The sequence below is a fragment of the Nyctibius grandis genome, chromosome 7 (assembly GCF_013368605.1).
Source record: "Nyctibius grandis isolate bNycGra1 chromosome 7, bNycGra1.pri, whole genome shotgun sequence".
NCBI classification, from domain to species: domain Eukaryota; kingdom Metazoa; phylum Chordata; class Aves; order Nyctibiiformes; family Nyctibiidae; genus Nyctibius; species Nyctibius grandis.
In genome coordinates, this window is record NC_090664.1 from 12,412,128 (window position 1) to 12,432,211 (window position 20,084).

At 39.8% G+C, this 20,084-nt stretch overlaps 1 protein-coding gene across 1 annotated transcript in view; it reads left to right on the forward strand.

Moving 5' to 3' along the window:
- The first annotated feature begins 237 nt into the window (after positions 1-237).
- GADL1 (glutamate decarboxylase like 1) overlaps positions 238-20,084 on the forward strand; it is an 85,013-nt gene continuing 65,166 nt past the window's right edge. The window contains exons 1-6 of the mRNA XM_068405041.1: positions 238-376; positions 11,740-11,912; positions 12,728-12,854; positions 14,554-14,644; positions 15,363-15,469; positions 16,898-17,013. Of these exons, the coding sequence (XP_068261142.1) occupies positions 370-376; positions 11,740-11,912; positions 12,728-12,854; positions 14,554-14,644; positions 15,363-15,469; positions 16,898-17,013 (621 nt within the window). The 5' untranslated portion in view covers positions 238-369. The remainder of the gene's footprint in view (positions 377-11,739; positions 11,913-12,727; positions 12,855-14,553; positions 14,645-15,362; positions 15,470-16,897; positions 17,014-20,084) is intronic.

A 20,084-nucleotide genomic window follows, 5' to 3' on the forward strand; every position in this document is an offset into this window, starting at 1 on the left:
TCCAACCAAAACGATTCTATGATTCTATGATTCAAAATGCCCCCTTTATTTACCGCAGCCTCCCCGCAGCCGGGGTGCAGCCGGGCAGGGGAGCCCTGCGGGAGGCTCCCCCCCGTCCAGTGCGCCCGGTCGTGCCTCATCACCCGCCTCCCCGCCGGAGGAGGTGGCTGGCGGCGGGCCAGCGGCGCCGAGGGTATTAATAGGCGGCCCGGAGGCAGAGGCCGGGCGGCTGCGGGTGTGCGGGGCGAAGGCTGCGGGCTCGGCTCGGCCTCGGTGCGGCACAGGACGGCTCGGCGCGGGAGCGGCCACGGCCACGGCCGGGAGGTGCCTCCCCTCCTCTCCGCACCCGGCTCCCACCGCGAAGGCGAGATGGAGGGTAAACGCTGCCGGGGCCAGAACCGCCTTGTCCCTCCTCTCTCCCCGCTTCAGCGGGACTGCGGCCCCCGCCCGCCGCGCCTCAGGCTGCGGCCGCCGGGGCGGTGCCCTTCGGTCGGGCGGGGGAGGCGGGGAGGAGGGGAAGCGCCTCGCTCCTCTGCCCGCTCGGGGCTTTTAACCCCTTCCGCCGCCGGCCGCCGCCCTGCGGGGGCTCCCGGAGCCTCCCCGGGCCCGGGGAGGAGAGGGAGCTCGGGACTGAGGAGGGAGGGAGGCAGGGCCGGCTCGCAGCCGAGGTGCGGGAGGGGTAGGGCTGCCTTCCTGGGGGACTGCCTGTTGGGTATCTACCTATAACCTTTTGCTGAAGTGCAGCAGTAGTGGAGCCAGAACGGTTTAACAAGGTGCAGAGTTTGCACCAATGATTATAAAAGAATCGCAGCACAGTATTTTTTTTGGAATAAATGATCTTTAAAGAGTGGTGCCTTTTATTTTTTTCAGGCACCAGAATAAAACAGGCATGGCAATACAGTGATTTGCTTTGGAGCAAAAGGTCTCAGGAAGGGAGAAGTTAATCCTGTTTTATAAATGTATTATCAAGTGAACTTGTTTACCTGCATTAACAGGAAGGCCTTGCATCATTATGTAATGAAAAATAAAAGTTGACCATATGTTTATGAAAGTTGGGTGTATGGAAGACCTGTGGCTAATACAATAATGAGGCTTCTGTAGAAGCTTGGAAAACGAGAAGAGACTAAATTGTGGTATGCTTAGGCTTTAGGTATGCCATTATTTGCAAGGTTAAGAAGTGAGGAATTCCTTGAACTTGTGGGTGTAAACTGGTTGCTAAGTCAGAAAGCAGTAAAAGTGGTTATGGACGGCAGTCCCTCAAGATCAGTATTCTTGATAAGAGTTTCTCCACTTATCCCAAATTGGGAATCTCTTACAAAAACAGTCAAAAAGGCTTGGGAGCTAGTAGGTTTCTTTTAGTTTTACCCTGAGCATGGACGAGGAACTAAAAAAGATTTTACTTCTAAGTTGAGAAAGTCTCCTAGCTTGTCTCCAAAAGTTCAGTCTTGCATTCGTGGGTGACCTAAGTCATTACGACACTATTGGTGGAAACTCTCCAAACAAAAATACGTTTGAAATTGAGAGAATATAAGAACTCCAGAAACTTAATATTTAAGGACAGTGATTCCCTTTTTCTTAATTTGCTGTGAATTGAATGAGCTTTGTGAAGTTACGTGACAACTCTAGTATGCAGTAGATACGTTCTAGAGTGCACAGTAGCTTGAGGCTGTACTGTACAAGTAGCAGCAGCAGTACTGTATGAGTGGCAGCAGCTCCAAAAGTGATTCCCTTTAGATGCAGCTTATCTTAATGTCCTCTGCCAAGACAACACTAAAGCTAACCTTCTAGTGGTCACCAAGACTGAGATCTCGGTGTTCCCTTCAGCTGAGTAATAGTGTTCTTGTTCAAATATTGCCCAAAGTATGCTACCAGAAGTCTAATTTCCTTCCAAAACCATTGGCATGTGCTGGTAAGACAGAATGAGTCTAGTGATAATACGATCCCCACCCTTGTTGCTGCAGGTCCTTCAGTCCCTATACCTTCCTTATGAGTAGCATCTATAACTTCTCCCTACTTTCCTCTCATCAGAAATTCTTCAGTCTCCCTGTCCCCTCTTCTTCCCTTTACTTTTGGTGATTTGCTGTGTTTTCTGTCTGGTGAATGAACTTCACATCAGTGAGGTGGTGAAGGAAGTTGGGCTGCACTGTAGCCTTTGCCTTTGCTTTTGCTAGGATGTTGATTGTAGACTGATTATTTGTGGATTTAGGTGATTTGGGATCTGGGGAAAGATTTCGCTTGTTATTCAGAGCCATTGGAAAAATGTGGCTCAGGTTCTTGAGGTGGTAAGGTGCCTCCTGAAAGCTTTTTTTTGTAGTAAGTGTGCATCCACACTTAAAAGATATTTCTGGGCTGGTATGTGCAGTCTTGTGCCTTTCAGTACAGATTTTATGTGCTCTTTGATGGATCTTCTTAAGGTTGTACAGAAAAACATCTGGGAGACGAAGACTGAAGGGCACTTGCCTGTTGCAGCAGTAGCATTGTGTTTGCTTTGCACGACTGGAGCAGCTGGCAGAGTGGACACTGTTGCGGTGGAGACTTGGATGTGTTTCCCAGTGCATAGAATTATCCTTGCAGTGGCTGCTGTGGCTGTGAAGGCAGTGGGAGCGCTCTTGGGTGGTGACAGTGATTTTTAACATCCTTAATGTATCTGAAAGTAAGCGCTTGTGAGGTTCACCTTGCTTGTTGCTAATTGAGCCTAATTTCTCTCAGACATTATCACCACTGTCCACAAGGGCAGCCTTACTGACTGCGCAGGGATGGGTAAGAGGATTCTTTAGGCTATGTCTCCACTAACACAAAAGACAGCAAAATCTCATGTGTGAGTGGGGACCGAGTTGTAGATTCCTGCTACTAGCTGCAGAAACAGGTCTTGACTGCATATATCCTTCAGTCATTTGGTATCAGGGTAGCTTTCCAAGGCTGTTTGGCAGGGAGAAAGCCTGGAGAATTCTGTATTTGGAAAAAAATAAATAGGTGAGATGTTCCCTTGTGGGGCATACAGGCTGAGTCTCTTAAGCAGACTCTCAAGCAAGTTGTTACTAGCTCATCAAGTACAACAAATCGTATTGGAGCTGGAAACCACAAGACGAAGGGAGCAGCTAGCATTTATGCAGTATGCTGCTTTTTGACTTCTGAATTGCTGGCTGCTCGGTGTGTATATGTTAAGTTTGTGGCGTTATGTGGTTTGCATCTGCCAGCAGACCAGGGAGATGAGTCAGCAAACATTTATTTCATGTAAGATGTTGCTGTGTTGCCATCTCAAACAGATGTAATGTGAAGCAAGGTAAGACATACTGGAAGTTCGGGTGACTTTAAGGCTCTGGTAATGTGACACTCAGGTTAGTATTTTGGTCAGAGCAGAGGGATAGGATCTCTCCTGTGTCTTAAAATCTGATCTGATAAAAAAGATACTAGGATCTTTGCTAATATCACTTCATCAAAGGAAGGAAAACATAGGTTTGCAAGAAATTAAGTTCGCACCAAGTAAAGCCATTCTGTGTGAGTGCATTCATTGTGCTTTAAAATTAATAAGAATTTTCTTGGCAGTTAATGAATGTTTAACGAAGAAGCTTAATTTGACATTTGAGAAGTTCAATAAATAATTTTTCTTTCTTGATTAAGGTATCTTTTAAGCTGTCACTTATACAGCCAAGAATTGTCGCTTTTTAATGCATTGGGAGATCTTGTTACATACTGATTCAGCTATTATTGTGTGTTAAACAGTTTCGATTTCATGTGCCTTAATTTCCCTGCCCTTAATTATTTTAAGCAGACTGTTTCTATAAAGACCATTTATATTTCCATAAGCATTTATTACATTTTCAAGACACAAAAAATGGACACATTGAAATAAATGTCTTTGTATTTCTCTGACTTCCTCCCTTGCTGTGATCAGATTTGGGATAGTCAGTCCTAATGCTCATCCCAAATGTTTACAGAAACTACCTTTTGATTTTTAAAATCAAAAGTTAAATTTTTTATGGCCTTTTTTGCTTTGTCTTGTGTCACAAACTATAGAGGTTGTTGGAAGTAGTTGTTTGTAAAGCACTGATAGCTCGAGGACACTCAGCAGGACATGGCTAAATTGGGGCCATTCCCCCCTTTTTTATTCTCCCATCTGTGCGCACAAGTTATCTTAACATTAATGGGGTTTATACATGTGCAATGAGGGGATGATAAATTTAAAAGGCAAATGGTTGTTGCTTTGTGGCATGTCAGTGGAAGTTGTTTCTGTTGATAATCATTGTCAGGGATAGTCTAAGGGTAACAAAAGGTGACTTTGACCTGGTTCAAATGTATGTATCTCCATCTGTATTACTGTTTCTTGAGTATATGTGATCTTGATTTTTTTTTTTTTTTTTAAATGAAAACCTTGTCAAGTGTCAGCAAATAGAGGTATCTTTAAAGAAAAAGACACTGGACAAGAGGTTTATCAGTGCCATAAATATGATGAGGAAAGTGGTTCTTAGTGACCAAGGTCTTTTGTCAGCGAAGTGGTGATAAATCTACAAAGTAGCTGGTTAAATCTAGATAATTTGGAAGAACTTTTGGCTCTAAAGCTTGGATGTCCCTGCCCTTTCTCATGTCTCACCTTATGTTAAGCTGAAAAGCCTCATAAATATGATCTTATCCATCAGCAAATGTCAGGGTTTCAACAAGAAAGGTTGTCTCATAAGCAGCTTGGTGTCCCTCTGCTAGTTACACTGCAAGACAGCTTGTGTCTCATTGAGCTTCTTAAACTCATTTTTCCCAAGCAGACCTACTCCATTGTTCAGGGATTACTGAACCCCCTTTGGGGCCAATATATTATGTTAAAAAGCTGATACACCCGCCTGAAGGGGAAGGAGCAAGCAAGAAATACTGTATGTACCTGGTATTTGGTTGCAGTGCTGATGTTGATCTCAAATGACTGATTAAAGTTTCAGCATGGTCAAAAAAACCCCAAAATAAGTTATCCATTTTCTGCCTTCCTTAGAGGGAAAAATGGAAGACTGGGATCACGGGTGCAGTCAGACTGCAGGTGGTGTGGGGACTCTGTTTGAGCCTCTTCCAGCTGCCTTGGGGCAGGGATCACATAGTCTCGTTGGTGAGCCCTAGCATGCATAGCATGGTCAGATCTGTGCTTCTACCACGCATCATGCAGGCTGCTGCCTCTAAAAGGATTGCCAGTGTCTTCTGTTGGCACGTACCATTGTGTATTGTCACCCAGCAGCTTGGCCTCTTTCAGCTCAGGAGATGTTTCCCAAAACCACATAGGAAAAGCAAAGTAGATGTGATCTGAAGTGATATATCCAGAGCTCTGCTGGGTCCTTCAGCTGTGGGACTGGTCTCTGCTGATCTGACCAGCAACAGTATAATGGTCTGTGCAAAGCAGCCTGTTCCATTTTGAATGTGCATTAACTGCTTTGCTATACATAATATGCTAATAAATTATGAATGTCTACACAGGAACTAGTTCAGAGGACCTCGTGGGCTGGAAAGTTACATCTTGATTTACTATGCGCTAACTTCCCTGTGTTAGTAACTAAGGGCATATCTCAGAACAATGTTGTAAATGTGAATTAGTGAGCAGTAATTAGAAATCCTTTGTAGGAAACAGAAAATATGGAAGTGTTTATAATGTTAAGAAAAAGTGAGAGAAAAAAGTTGTTTTGACCGTAACTTGAATGTAGAGGTAAAACTTTCTAAAATGAAATTTAGACTTTTAATCTATTTTTATGTTTTAACTTGCATTGAATCCCAGAAAACTTGGTTTTAGTAAATTACTGCTTTCTTAGTTGGTTTTTGAAAGACTGGAGTTAAAAGTTGTTTTTATGTTATGACTGAAAATGTAGCTCTTGCGTGAAATTGCAGGCTGTCATGGACTCTTTTAAATCAAGTTGCAGGACTTCCATTTGAAAAAAAAAAAACCAAACAATTGTACTTTCACTTCAATTTTTTTTAGTGGGAAGCAGTGGTGGAATCTCAGGGTTTCTTTATGTTCTATGTGGGTCACACATATATTCGTCGCTTCTGTCTGAACTCAGCTTCCTGAAGTTAACTTTGCTATTTATGCATAGTGCCTGTGATTGACTTGGATGTTGCAAATATATTCACTTTCCCCCAGAAAAAGGAACGTTCATTAAATGTTCATTATCAACGTGCAACTTCTAATTAAAATAAAAGCCATTTTGTTTCTCACATGCTCCCTACATTGTTGGCAGATGTTAAAAATTAGAACATGTGAGCTGAGAAAATTTCATTGGGGTCAGGGAGTTGGGATTTCCATTTCATAGTTGGCATTTGCCATTTCGCAGTTTCTCATCAAGGTGAATTCCAATTCTCCGCAGCCTTTCTTCCTAATTGGAAGTGTTGCAGCGTGAATCGTTCCTGCAGTTACTTGGTTAGGGCATTAAGAAGTCATTCTTAAATATTAACATAAATTCCTGTGGTTTGGCTGCATAAAAATTCCTGATTCTTGTTTCTTATCTTTTGTCTGCTTCTTTTATTATTTTTTTTTTTTAGCCTAGTACTGTTGTGTGTAGCAAGCAGTTGGCATGCAGTGAATGGGCACAACATGTCAAGAGCATTCAACTTATAAGGGTGTCCCCTCAGGACTCCGGAAGCGTCTCTGAAAGCAGAGCCTCTCTCCTAGCACGGACCTTGCATTGCCTGTCATATACTTGTCCCTGGGGCTCCTCTCCAGATTCCTCTCTCTCCTCCCAACCTTTCCTTTCAGAATGGGAAATTTAGGTGTGGGGTGGAGAATAGGACCTGTTTGTTGTACTGTTGCCATTTAGTGCTAGCAGTGTGCTCAGAGAGTCTGTTGAGGGGCCTTTGAGCCTGGACACAAGCACTTTTGTTTTCCTGCTCTGTGAAGGTCACTTTTGCATTTTCACAGTCAGAGGGTTCCTGTATGTGGGGGGCTGTTAACAGCCCATCTGAAAGAAAGCACCCAACTTGTTCCCTGTCCACAGGCCCGGTCCATAAACCTGAAAAATGGGAACACATAGTGTAGGGGCAATTGCATGAGCCCTACCATACCTGTGCCTCCTTTTCTTTCCTATGGATGGCTTTGCCAGGACACCAAGTCAAGTTATATACTGGATTCTAAGAAACCTGCATCTCCTTTACTTGGCAACAGGCCTGGGAAATCAGTTTACTAAGCAGCAATGTATTTCGCTTTAAAACTGGAGTGGTTTTACTTCAGCCATAGACATACAGAAACCAGTGATCAAAGAAACAAAAGTATCTTTAAAGATTATGTATGCCAAGGGACTCAAATAGCTGCATAGTACAGGAGAGGTTTATGTTTTAATAGTTTGGTACATGATATGGCACCACAGTAATCCATTAAACATGGTGGTGTGGAGTCTTGACAATGAAGTTCACTTGTTTTCTTTTGCTTGACACACTGAAAGAAAATACCAAGGTCTTCTGAAAGAAGAACCAGGAGTAGATCATACAGGATGAGAAATTTGAAATCCGTTTCTGATTAATGTTAGCAATTATTATTGCATTTGTTACAGAGCAGAAATCAATCTTTGGGCAAAGCCAGCATTTTGCATTCATTTGACTAGTCCGTGGTGCTTGTACAGTGTAAACTGAATAGGATTTGGCTCTGCAAAATCCAAATCATTCAAGCACAAGATACTCTTTCACAGCCACCCCCTTCTGTTTCTGCCTTTTCCTTGTGAGCAGTAAATCTTTCTGGGCATTTTATTCTGCTCTCCCAAATGTTGTCAGAACGTGCCAAGTACAAGGCTCCAGTTTCTTTTTGTAGTGCAAGAATTTAGCAGTGAAAGTTTCTATATGTTTATGGAAACACAGATGCAGTTTTTAAAATACTTGGTAATGCTTACATAAAGATATGGAAACATCTGAAAAATATTTATTTTTCTGTACATTCTTTCAGCCAATTAATTTATGTTTCCTGCTAGGAAAATAATACTGATCATAAAAATGAAATGCTAGTTGGAAATCCCTAGGCTTCTGTAATAGAATATTTCATTAAGGATGAAATGTGAGAATTATGGGCCTGAGTCTACTGCTGCTGAAGCCAGTGGCTAAATGCCCAGTTACCTTCAATTGGAGCAGGATCGAGTCTTCTCTTTTGCAGAAGGATATCTTGAACAATCAATAATCCTTAATCTCTGATTTAAAGCACTTCCATTTGGTAAAGTTTTAGTTCTGTTTCAAGCCTGGAGCCATTTGGCTGAAATTGCATTTGATATACTTCTGGAAGTTTGTTTTCTGACTCTGCTTAGGAGTCTGTTTCTGTATTCTTAAATAGAAGAGAATATATTTATTGCAGCTACATCTCTAGATTGTTTGCCTATTGTGCTTGAAAACAAAAAAGGTATATGTGACAAGATGCTGTTTCTATGAAGTGGGCTCCATGTGGAACATGTACCCTTAGTGCAATCAGGTGTGTTTGAGACAGATGTGTAAAAGGCCCAAAATTCTTGGAGAATAATGTTTTGAGCATTGGAAGTATTTTTTTTTTATTTTTTAAAGACACAACATGAATTATCAGCTCGTAAAGATAGAGTGTGCGTTTCTTAGCTTGGATGCTGAGCTCTGAGAAGGTGTTAAAGGCATGCTATTTAACTTGGGTACTGTGAAATAAAAAGTGAAATTTGACTCTTTCTGGAGGTTCACCCATCTAAAACATAACAAATTGGTCATAAGATCTTTTAAAAAATGTGACAAAAAGAAAAACAATGTTATGGAAATTCAGACTTTTATAATCTGCTTAGTTTTCCTCTTCAAGGATTTTGCTGCAACCAAGAGGAAACAAACTTTTTTTTCAGTAAAGAAGAGCTTGGGATTCTCATAAGAACTCACAAAGTTAGACAGTTATAGGGAGAAGATTAAGTATCACAGGATTTGCAGTAAAATCATGAGGGATGGGAATCGTGTATATATCCAATAGTGGCTTGCAAAACCTGAAGACATTTACCTCAGAAAATGTGTATGTTTGTGGCTTGATTTAGCTGCTGATTGTGAAATAGTTGTTCATATTCACTTCCAGTAATAGTCTTATTTCCAGGGCAGAATTTAGCTCAGCAAATTGAGATTGAAATGGTAAGTGATAACAAAAAAATATTGAGAAGGTGGTATATGATTGCAAGGTGTATTATTTCATGAAATATAATGCAGGCTAAGTCCTGAACTCTTTGCTGGAGCCTTACACAGGTAAATTGCTGTTGAAGTGGACTCTTTTCTCTCCCTTCCTTCTGACCCCTCTGCTTTGCCTTTCTGTTTCATAGACTGTGCCTGAGGCCAAATACAGATCTGGTGGGTTTAGAGGTACGCTATCGCCCATTTTCTAGAGGATATCTCCTTCCTCAGGCTCCACAGAGAGTCCTGTGGACACTGTAAAACTGTGTAGAGTGGAATAGACCTGCTTCAAAGAGAGAGCCATTGTTAGACCCATCACCCAGCCCCTTAAAGACCTGGTAGAAAAAGTAATGTGAAGTTCTGCTTTTGCTTTTTACAGAATCCCTGGAAGATATCATTGTAAAGTCATAGAAGTACTAGTATCACATCTCTGTGCAAAAGTATCAGAAATAGGGCTGATAGAGTTACCAACAGAAAGCTTTTGCACAGCTCTTGTTCTAGCAGAGACCCGAGGGGTGGAGCAGAGCAAAAAAAGGAGTTAGTGAATTCTCTTGCTCTGCCATCTCTTGTTCCTGTAATGAAAGGAAGTATCAACATGTGTGCTCTGTGATAGATATTAGTCTGCTATAAAGTTTTTTTCAGATCCTGTCCTCTTTTTTCATAGACACAAAACACCTTTGATATACATGGAGATAGTAGCATCTCCAGGAGATGGCAAGGCTGACATATTTTAATCCAAAAATCTTAATCCAAAAATAGTCCCTGTTCTATCTGCCCAAAGACCTGATGGCTTCCAATTCCTTGTTAATACCTGATGTTTTAACTCTTGTAAAGTTGACCTAGTAGTTTGTGTTTTCAGAGAGAAACCTCTGAGAATTTTTCAAAGCTGCAATTTCTGTACAATGCCTCTGCTGTGGTGTACTGGGAAGCATGATGAGAATTGACATTTCTGATGTCTGGGATTTTCCCTCTTTGCCTGTTGAAGATGGAATACTGTTTACCTGCTAGTTCTGTATCTGTCCCACAAGAACATTTATGCATCTCCTATAACAATGTGCTGAAGGCTACTCTGTTCAGTGAAATTTAGTATATTGCTCCTTTGGATTAAAAATAGAAGTAATTTCAGAAATGCAGAGGGTGAGGGTCTCATTTTTATCATCAGTGCTATGGGAAGCCTGAGGTTCCAACTCTTGTTAGAATCTGATCTTGTTTGGCATATCTCTCCTGATAAGTCAAAGTAAACTGAATAGCTTCTTTGAGTCATCAGTAAATAAAAGCTCATGGGATTGACAGGGTTTCTTTCAATCAGTGGACCTCGAAGTCATCCACCTTTCTAGGCAGCGTTGTTGTTCTTCTATATTCTCCTGCACATGAGGAACTGTAATTATGATAAGCATCATGAATGTGTCGGACTGCAGTGTCTGACAGCCTTCTGGAAATTCAGTTGTTTGTTTAGATCTATGAAAAGCTGCCTTTCTTCTGTATTTTGTAACTGGAGCAAAAAGTAAAGCAGAAGATAAAGTTGTTTTTGGCACAGAACTTTCTTCTTCCACCATTCTCACTGTAGATGAAGAGCCTTCAAGGCAATGCTTCCTGGCTTCATAGATCTTAGCTATTCTAAGGCGAGATCAGTGGACAGATGCTGTCTGTAACCCAGATAATTTGGATATGGTAGTTACCGCTTCTCCTTTCAGCGCTATACTGTTTCAAATGTCTGTTGCCTTGATATCTCCAAATGTCTCACTTTCATTTTATCGTCACGTTGATTAACACTGGAGTCCTGATCTTGCCATATGAAATCAACACATGAAATAGATACGTGGTTGCCGCTATTGGCCAGTGTCTTTTAAGCATCTTGGATGTGCTATCAGAAGTAATATAAAGGAGGAAGTAGCAATGTGTTTATGGAACACTTCAGGAAAGTACGTCTCGTGGATAAAGGTGAGGACGAGGAAAGAGATCGTTGTTGAAGTGAATGAACAAGATAATCTGCACAGCAAATTGCTGTAATTAATGACTGAGGGCACTTAATAGGATAAGGGCAGAAAGGAGAGAAGTACAGGTATGTGATATTGACAGCAGTCTCAAAAGGTTTTAGCTTCATGGAGTGTGGGTCAGTGAAACACTTTGCAGAGTATGCAGAAGACTCAGAGCAATAGGGCTGGCTGGTGGGAAGGAGAAGCATAAACATATGGGAAATGAAGCTGAAAATTATTTAATGAAAAAAGGGGAGCAGGAGGGATGACATGTGGAGGGAAATATTTTCAGCTAAGAAAAATGCCTATTATCTTGCAGTTTATTTTTGTTTATCCAGCTGTATCATGTTCTAGGCCAGAACTGTATTTTCCTCTGTGTTTGGAAGGTGTCTTGCATGCTTTTGTATGCTACAGAAAGCATTTGATACCATAGAGTAGGCTATTATTACCTACATAATAACAATCTAGGTTTGAAATAGCACATTTGTTTTTTTTGTCTGTAAAGATTCTTCCACCAAAATCTAGGATTTTTGTACATGTGAAAAGTCCATGTGAATTTTTTCTTTAAGTTGACTAAATCTTCATCGATGAAAGAATATTTTTTTGGTTTATGATTTAGTTGTTCAGGCCTTTCTCTAATGGTGAGTTATTTATCTTACAGTTGGTATTTGGAAAGAGGAGATGCTCCAGAAGAAGAAGAATGCTGTTTTGGTGGATGGGGTCATCCTAAATGGTCCAATAATGGACTCAAAGGCAGGAGAGAAGTTTGTGGAAGATGCCTGTAAGATTATAATGGAAGAAGTCATCCAGAAAGCTGATGATGTAACAGAAAAGGTAAAGCCATAGAGTGTTGTTGAGAATTTGTAACAGAGATAATGGACAGTAAATCAGTTGTTTTTTTTTTTTTAAGCTGTATTTTATTGTGCTTCAAGTAGCCTCAAAATTGCTTCTAGTCTGTGCCTGGCTCTGAAATAAAAATGCAGCCTTACAAATTAAGAAAGATTATATTATAAAACCTTTCAAAAACATAATTAGCATACATATTTGCCAGAAAATAATGAGTTTTTTCATCTCACAGTACAATGGTCACTTTCTTTCATATGACAAATGGGTGCAGTGTTTTTCTTGTTTGGGGTGGAGGGAGTTATTTGCTCCTCAGGGGCACTGGTATCGGAGAAGGAGAAACAATGGATGTGGTACCACTCTGAAAGGGCAACATTATGAAATCGCTATGGGTTTCGCAGAACCCCTGCTTAAGAGAGTGTATGACAAGAGGAGCTGCAAATGAAACATGCTTGCCTTTTGGCATGCACTGGTTGCTCCCACTCCTTGGCAGAACAGCATCTGAAAACCCTGTTGATTACAAATCCATAGCTAAGGACAGAATTTGACCTGCAGGCCTCTTGCTTTTCAGCCTTCCAGCATTCCCCACTCTAATTTTTGTGGTCAAGCAATGCCCGAGACACAATAAAACCAAGATCCCATAAGAGCAGTTTACCAGAGATATTTTGTGGTCACATGCTGCGCTGCACTGTAGTGGGCAGTTTTGTGAAACCAGTGCTGAATGTGGTGCTTAGCGTGTACTTTTATAGCCTCTTCTTCTTGGCTAACCTGTTCACTGCTGGTGTCTCCCCCCTCCCCATCGCTAGGTTTGTGAATGGCGAGCCCCTGAAACACTGAAGATGATTCTTGATCTGGAAATGAGGGACACTGGAGAATCTCATCAGAAACTCTTGCAACTCTGCCGGGATGTTATACAATACAGCGTCAAAACCAGTAGGAATGTGCTTTCTAGTGGTTATTTTGTATGCTAATCTAGGAAGACAGGATAATGTTTACAAAGTTCTGTCACCTTTCAGGAAACTGGGGATGTGAATGTTTGTTTTCTGCCTGCCTATACAAGTATGCAAACATTTGGCTGCGTTTCCATTGTTTGACTGAATGCTGGTCGCCATAGATTTGACTCAAATGTGTAATCATGGCAAACTCATCAAAAACTAATTCCTGTAACGCCATTGACATTAGTGGTAGGTTCTGTCATTTTGAAGTCTAGTGAAAGTCAGTTAGAGAGGTATGATATAAGCTTCCAGCAAAACAGGCAGGGAAAGGACCTTTGTGTGTGATTTCCCGCTCTCTGAGCGGTGAGGAGTGGAGTCGCCGTCACTGCCCTTGTACAAACAAGAATACATTCTTAGTGATGATTATCCTGCATTTACTATTGCTCCTTATGAGCAATGGTCTTATAGGGTGTTAATTTGCTAATGGGCAGTAATTCCTGTTTCAGACACTGTGAGAAGAGAGCCTGCAGTGTTTCAGAGACAGTACACCACATCTCTGCAGGATTAGCTCTCTATGGCTAACCTTTCTGCAGCATGTGTAGTATAATTCAATCTTAGCGAAAAGGGATGAACAACATCTGTTCAGGAAGTAGCGCTGTGGATCAGTAGCTCAGGATTTCAGATGTGGCATAGCTTAGGCTGTGTTTTGGAAAGTGAGAAGGACATTTGATATAGTTAGTTGTGCATTTCCAGGGCATGTTCCCTGTTGCTACAAAGTAAAACCATAAAATAATTTTGCGAGTGAACGCATACCTTTGAAAACCCTAGAAAAGCAGCAATACTGATGTACAGAGGGAGTGCACTAATAATATGCAGATATAATTACTGAGTTACTAGAAGGTGTTCTGTTTATCTTACTTTTGCAAATTGCCTTCAGATTTTCATTTGTTACACTATGTTACCTTAGAAAGGGTATTGTATATAAAAATATGCTGTGCAAATAGTCTTTAATCTAAGTATAAACAATTATTGAAGCCCCAAATATAATATAAATGGAGCCATACAGTTTACCTGATTTTGCATGTGAAAGTACTATGCTGTGAATTAAAATTTAGGTGGTGATCCCACTGCTGAACTTGTTTTTATAATCAGAAGTACTATAGAATTTTCTCATAATTAGTTATATCTCAGTGTTTCAAGGCAGGTAAACATATTTTGTAATTTTAAGTCTGCAGCAAGTTTTCCCAAGCTGTTATACTGCCGTTCTCCATCAATACTGAGATTCTGGTGGGAGCACAGGCACAGCTGCCTAGGACTGGCAGGTTCCTGTATTCTACTGCTTAGCAAAATTTGGCTGAGCATCCATCGTGGCCTCTCAAGACCACTGTTAAAAGCCACTGCGTATACTCAGTTGTCAATCCCTTTTCTTTTTTTGATTTGTAAAACTTGTGAACAAGCCACATTCATTCTGTGCACTGCTTACATCTCTCAAACCTTGTTTTGGGACCTGAAAGTGCTTATTAAATTTACTTTCAAAGGATTGTCTATCCTAAGAAAAGGACAGTAAGTCCAGAAAATACTGAGAATGATGGAGTGAATTGTGGTTTGCAGTGATCAGCATTCAGCTGAGAGGGCCTGTTGTATATTCTCTTTTCATGTATATCCTGTCACTGCTTGCTTTTCATCTGTATTTTCAGGTCATCCAAGATTTTTCAATCAGCTGTATGCTGGAATAGATTATTACTCGTTAGCAGCCCGTTTCATTACAGAAGCACTGAACCCAAGTGTGTAAGTGTAGTTCTTGTTCTCCTGATGACGAATTAGCATGTGTATTGGAATAACAGCTTATTTTTTTCTTTTGCTTCCCCTGCTTCTGATTTCTGTTTTCAGTGTTAGAGGGGAGGTAGGAATTGTGCAGGAATTTGGGAGAGAAAACAGTTTGGATTGGCTGAATAGTTCACCAGAAACTTGGCTAAGCTGATGAAGCCTTTTTTCTAGTTTGTGAGGTGGGGCTTAAGAGGAGAGATCTTTGTTTTTCAACACTTTTAAACCTAGTTTTTTTTTTTTTTTTTTTTTACTTAGTGCATAAAAATTAATTAATCAGACTTACTCAGTTATTAATTTCCTTTGAAGTATTCTGCACAGAGCTGAATGCAGATGGTTACCTGTCTACTGTTTACTTGCAAATGTAAAGCCAAAACAAAAAGTAATTGTTGCTTGTAATAGATCATTATAGCTGAAATTTAAGTGTGTGACCTACATTAAAAGCAAACTCTGATGTATTAATTTGAGAGTGGAAGTGTCAATGTGATGCTGTCAGGAACTAAGCAATTGCTCTACTGTGTCTGATCCATAGTGTTTTTAGTTTAGGATTTTACTGCTGATGGTGGTCAGCTTCTGATAGATTAGAGAAAGGTGCGAGAAACCTTTATCTAGTTTTAGCAATATTCTGTGGCATGAGTTCTGTAGTCTTAATACCAATCATGATGCTCTTATTTTTGTTCAGATATACATATGAAGTATCGCCTGTGTTTCTGTTGGTGGAAGAAGCAGTCATCAAGAAAATGATTGAGTTCATAGGCTGGGAAGAAGGTGATGGCATATTTAATCCAGGTAGGAATAGTTTAGATTTCAAGCCAAGTTGCTGTAAATCAACTAATACAGTAATTTCGTGAACATTTGATTTGTGCAGAATATTTGAGAATGCGTGCAAAAATCCAGTGATGCACACAATTTCATCCAGGCTTATTCTTATCATGTTTCTAGTAATAATTCTGTGAATCTGATCAGCAGATGAATAAAACAGTTCTGTATTAAATATAATTATGTGGAAATTAATTGTTTGTAACTGATGCCCTTCCTGACCTTGTTAACAACAATACCAACAGCCTCATTGGACTAAGTAAAACTGGCTGACAGACACGGAGCTGATGTACAAGCTAGACACCAACTGGTGGTGCCTGAGGGCACTGATGTGTGTATCCTGCCTATCAACTGTGGGAGCCAGAGTTTATCTTGGTGGGAGTGTCATGAGCTTAACTCCTTTGAGTTTTGATAGATTTTTGAAATGTTTTGATAAAGGCAACCAGACAAATATTTCTTAAGCTTCTTGATAAGCCACAGTTTTCAAATGTTCTGCAAAGCAGCATTTCAGCCCACTGTATGGAAATAATAAAGCATAATAATATTAGTCCACAGATTATTCAGATAACAAATTATTAGGCTAGATGTGAAGCTTTTCTATCTAATTTTGGGGTGAGAAGAGAAATTAAATGACTAAATGGATTTAAACCCCCCCTCTAAAACCAAAGCAAAATCAGTAACTTTGGCCTACATGTGAGTAGTAGAAAAATAAATAAACTAAGATCCCCTATCATTTTTTAAAAAAATATATTAATGGTATGGATTTTTTTTCACATCAGATTTGATGTATATTTTCAATAGAATCCTTGCTTTTACTGCAGAATTACTTAATTAAAACTTACTGAGACACTGTCAAAAGATAAATGAATTGTACCTTTTTGTGCTACCTTTATGTAAAGATTTTTCTTATTATTTTGCTCTTTTAAGTGAATAAAACCTGTCCAGATCTTACCTTGCAGACCTTGCAGTTTCACTCACTTCCTCCCGCCCAATGGCCTTTTTCTCCCCACAATATTCTGAGATGGGGTTGCCCAAGAGATGGCCTAGGCTCTGTATGGTGCGGCCACAGCTGAGCTTGGAGCAGGCAGCTGAACTGGCACTGCTTCAGAGTAAATGGGAAGGAGCTGTTGCAGGGTATCCTCTGTTGAGGAGGGCTCTGTCTGGGCATGGTTCTTATTCTTCAGGAAATATCACCAAAGAGTATTCCAACCAGCTCTGTTTCCATGCATGCTGCAGAGCCCAAAGTTCCTTTTATGTCTATAGGCTTTTGAGGAGCAAACAAGCTATGATGCATGCATCTATAGGCTAATTCTGTGTTGTCCCCCCCCTGCCTTGATAGGTCAGGCACTCAGACACAGGACAGGTGCTAACATGGTATTTGTATGTCTCTTTCTGCAGGGGGCTCTGTTTCTAATATGTACGCTATGAACTTAGCAAGATACAGGTTTTGTCCTGAGATAAAGGAAAAAGGGCTTTCAGGTTTGCCAAGACTAGTCCTGTTCACTTCGGAAGAGGTAAAAACAAAACAAAAAAAGCTTTTTGAACTTTATTTTTCAATGGCTGCAAAATTATATTGTTTGCATATCTGATGGGGCACTGGCACAACAAATTTGTCACCAGTGTATGATGTGGAATATTGGAGCTAAGTAGAGAAGTCTGATGGTAAAATTCCCTGCAGAAGCTTCCTTGCTTGCAGAACACAAACACAGATGTTCCTGTTCTTGGAAGCTGCTGGTATAAGAATAGGTTGTACGTGGGGCAAACCTGTAGCAGAATGTATATGGGATGTTGTGGAAGTCTGCAGCATTTGATTTCCCACAGCATAAAGACTAGCAGGAATCATAGGTAGGTTTTGGACGTCAAAGTTTTTTTCCTACAGGTTTAATTTGTGCTAAGCTGAGCACTTGTGGACCTGTGAGATGCCTCTCTGCAGCTCCTACTCTGCCCTAAGTCTGAATACAGACTGGCTGTGGTAGTAAACCAAAACCACCATAAAGCATTTTGGAAAAACCTGCTTGTTCTTTAGACAGTTCTTCTTTAAATAATTGAAAATATGTGGCTAGTGTTATAGTTTTTGAATAATACCTGTCTAAACTGCCAGTGGAAAATTGAGTTATATTCATACATTTATTCTGAAGCTAATTTTTTAGAGGCTTTTTTCTCTCACCTGTCCCTCCAATTTTAAGAGTTTGTAATTTGATTAATACAGAGTTGTTACTAATTCAGACTCCATTGTATAAAGGTCCCAATGGAAGTGAGAACCTTGTTGTACTAGGGAGTATAAAGTTACTAGAATAATTTTGGCTCTTAAGTTTATGCTCCAAAACAGTTTGCAGTGTAAGTAGACAAGAGAGGCTTATTTTGAAGAGGCTTCAGGGATGAAGGCGTTGCATAAGTAGTCCAAGACGGCACGTATATTTTGGAATGGAATCCAAATGTCCTAAATAAAGGGATTTTTTTTTTTCTGGGCAAAATATATTCAGTTTTTTCTTTCTGAAAAGTGTGTTTATGAAATGACATGCCAGTTCATACTTAACCCATCATATTACATCTTAAAAATAGCTAAGGAGGAAAAAAATGAGGTTGAAACTTGTTCTTTTAATGCTTTTTGAGATGAAGCACATAGAATTTTTATCATGAATTGCAAGATTTCATTGCAAGATTTAAATAAAAAGTACAGTCTCTTACTCCAAAACAAACAAGTGTTTAATTTAATGACAAAATAAATTTTATTTGACTCACAGAATAAATTTTTTTTTGGTATCTTTGCTTCACCAAAAAGACCAAAACAATAAAACGTAGAACTGACCAGGAAAAATAAATTGGTAAATTATTTGTAAGGCAATGCTCTTGATCTCTAATACTTTGCTTGATTCACAAAACCATGTTGTCTTCTGTACTCAGTAATCACTTGCTGTAAAAATGCCATTTTTAGTAGCTAGATATTGGGACTATCATCTAAAATATCTAGTATTTATTCATGGTTATGAGGGAGATGTACATATTCATGTATCCTTAGTTGAGATCCACCTGTACTGGGTCCAAGTTACATTGCCTTTTGGAAGTTTGTTTAGTTCAGATATGTCATATTATTGAGAATATGTTTAATAAATGGCCCACATTGAAAGTAAGTATATAAGTGCTTGTGTCACACACTTTTCATTTTTTATTATTTGTTTTAATTTTGAGCTTTTTTTTTTCTGTTTGTGCATATGTGTGTCCTGAAGGATATAGACCTGTTTTGCACTGATCAGGCAAATGATTAAAAAAAATGATCCTGGGGAAGTTAACAACCTGTGTTTTTCTTTGAAGTGAATCAGGCAAACTGTGTTAGTATGGAGAAGCCATGAGGCTGTAATGAACTGAGAGTATTAACAAGGAGTCAAAACGCATGGCTGCTCAAGGCACTGGTGTTGTTTTAGGGCTTGGCTTCAACACTGTGTTCAAATGAAATTATTTTTGCCTTGAGTTGCCAAGTCCCAAAGCTTCAGTCTGGCACTTGGCAGACTGGAAGAGTTGCCTTGCTGTAGAGCAGGGGAATGCACGGACTTGTCAGTGACTTAATATTACATGATCTGGGGCTGTACATTCTTGGATAACATGGAGGTGAATAGCGTACCCAAGGTCCTCACGTGCTCTGCTTGGCCTTCAGGAACAAAAGGGCTCTTTGTTCCTGCAAGTAAAATGATTAGCTACTTAAAATTACGGTAATACACAATGAACACTGTTTGTGCTACTACTTCATAGTTCTCTTGCTGGACCATTACAGAGTGATTCCTCTTGAGACAGTAGCAGTAGTAGAGAAATTGTTATATCCCACTTTCTTGAGGCATGATTTGTGGCTCTGTGGGAGCTAAATACAGGTGTAGTTAGCCCACCTTTTTATCACTTTTTGTTATTTGAGTCCCATCTGAACTTTATTCTGACCCAAGAAAGTATTGCATTGATCTGAAAGGTAGAAATGTGCTAAATTTGAGGTAACTGAGGGGAGAAGAGTATGTATAAACAGTTGAAATATGCATGCTGATACGAGCAGTTTTTTAGATGCAATGAAACTAAATTCCTCCCCAGTGCAACTTGATCATGAAAGTAATAAAGTGAGAGAACACAACATTAACTCACCATGTCGTCCCCTGTTGAAATTACAACAGACAAAAATGAGTAATAAAACAATCTCATAATAATGTAATTGCTTTATGCAATCGTGTTTCTAGGAAACTTTTCAAGATCAAGAAAATACAAATTTATCTTCTGTTTTAATGAGCACAGAGGGAAAGTACCTTGTCTTTGCAAATGTTATTAGGAAAAGAAAACTATGTCTAGCTATAGTTAAAATAATACAGCAGCACATCTTAAATGCACTGTTGCGATTTGATCTTGTGCTCAAAGGCATTAATTTCTTACTACAAATGGCTATAGATTTAATAATGTGTCCAAATGAAAAAAACTGTGAAAGACATGGCAAGAGTAATCTGAAATCACAGTATTTAAAATTATTATTTAAAATTATGTATATAATCTAGATACAAATAATACCTTTTATCTGGATATTTCTTTCCCTTCGTTTGGAAAGGGAACTGTGAAT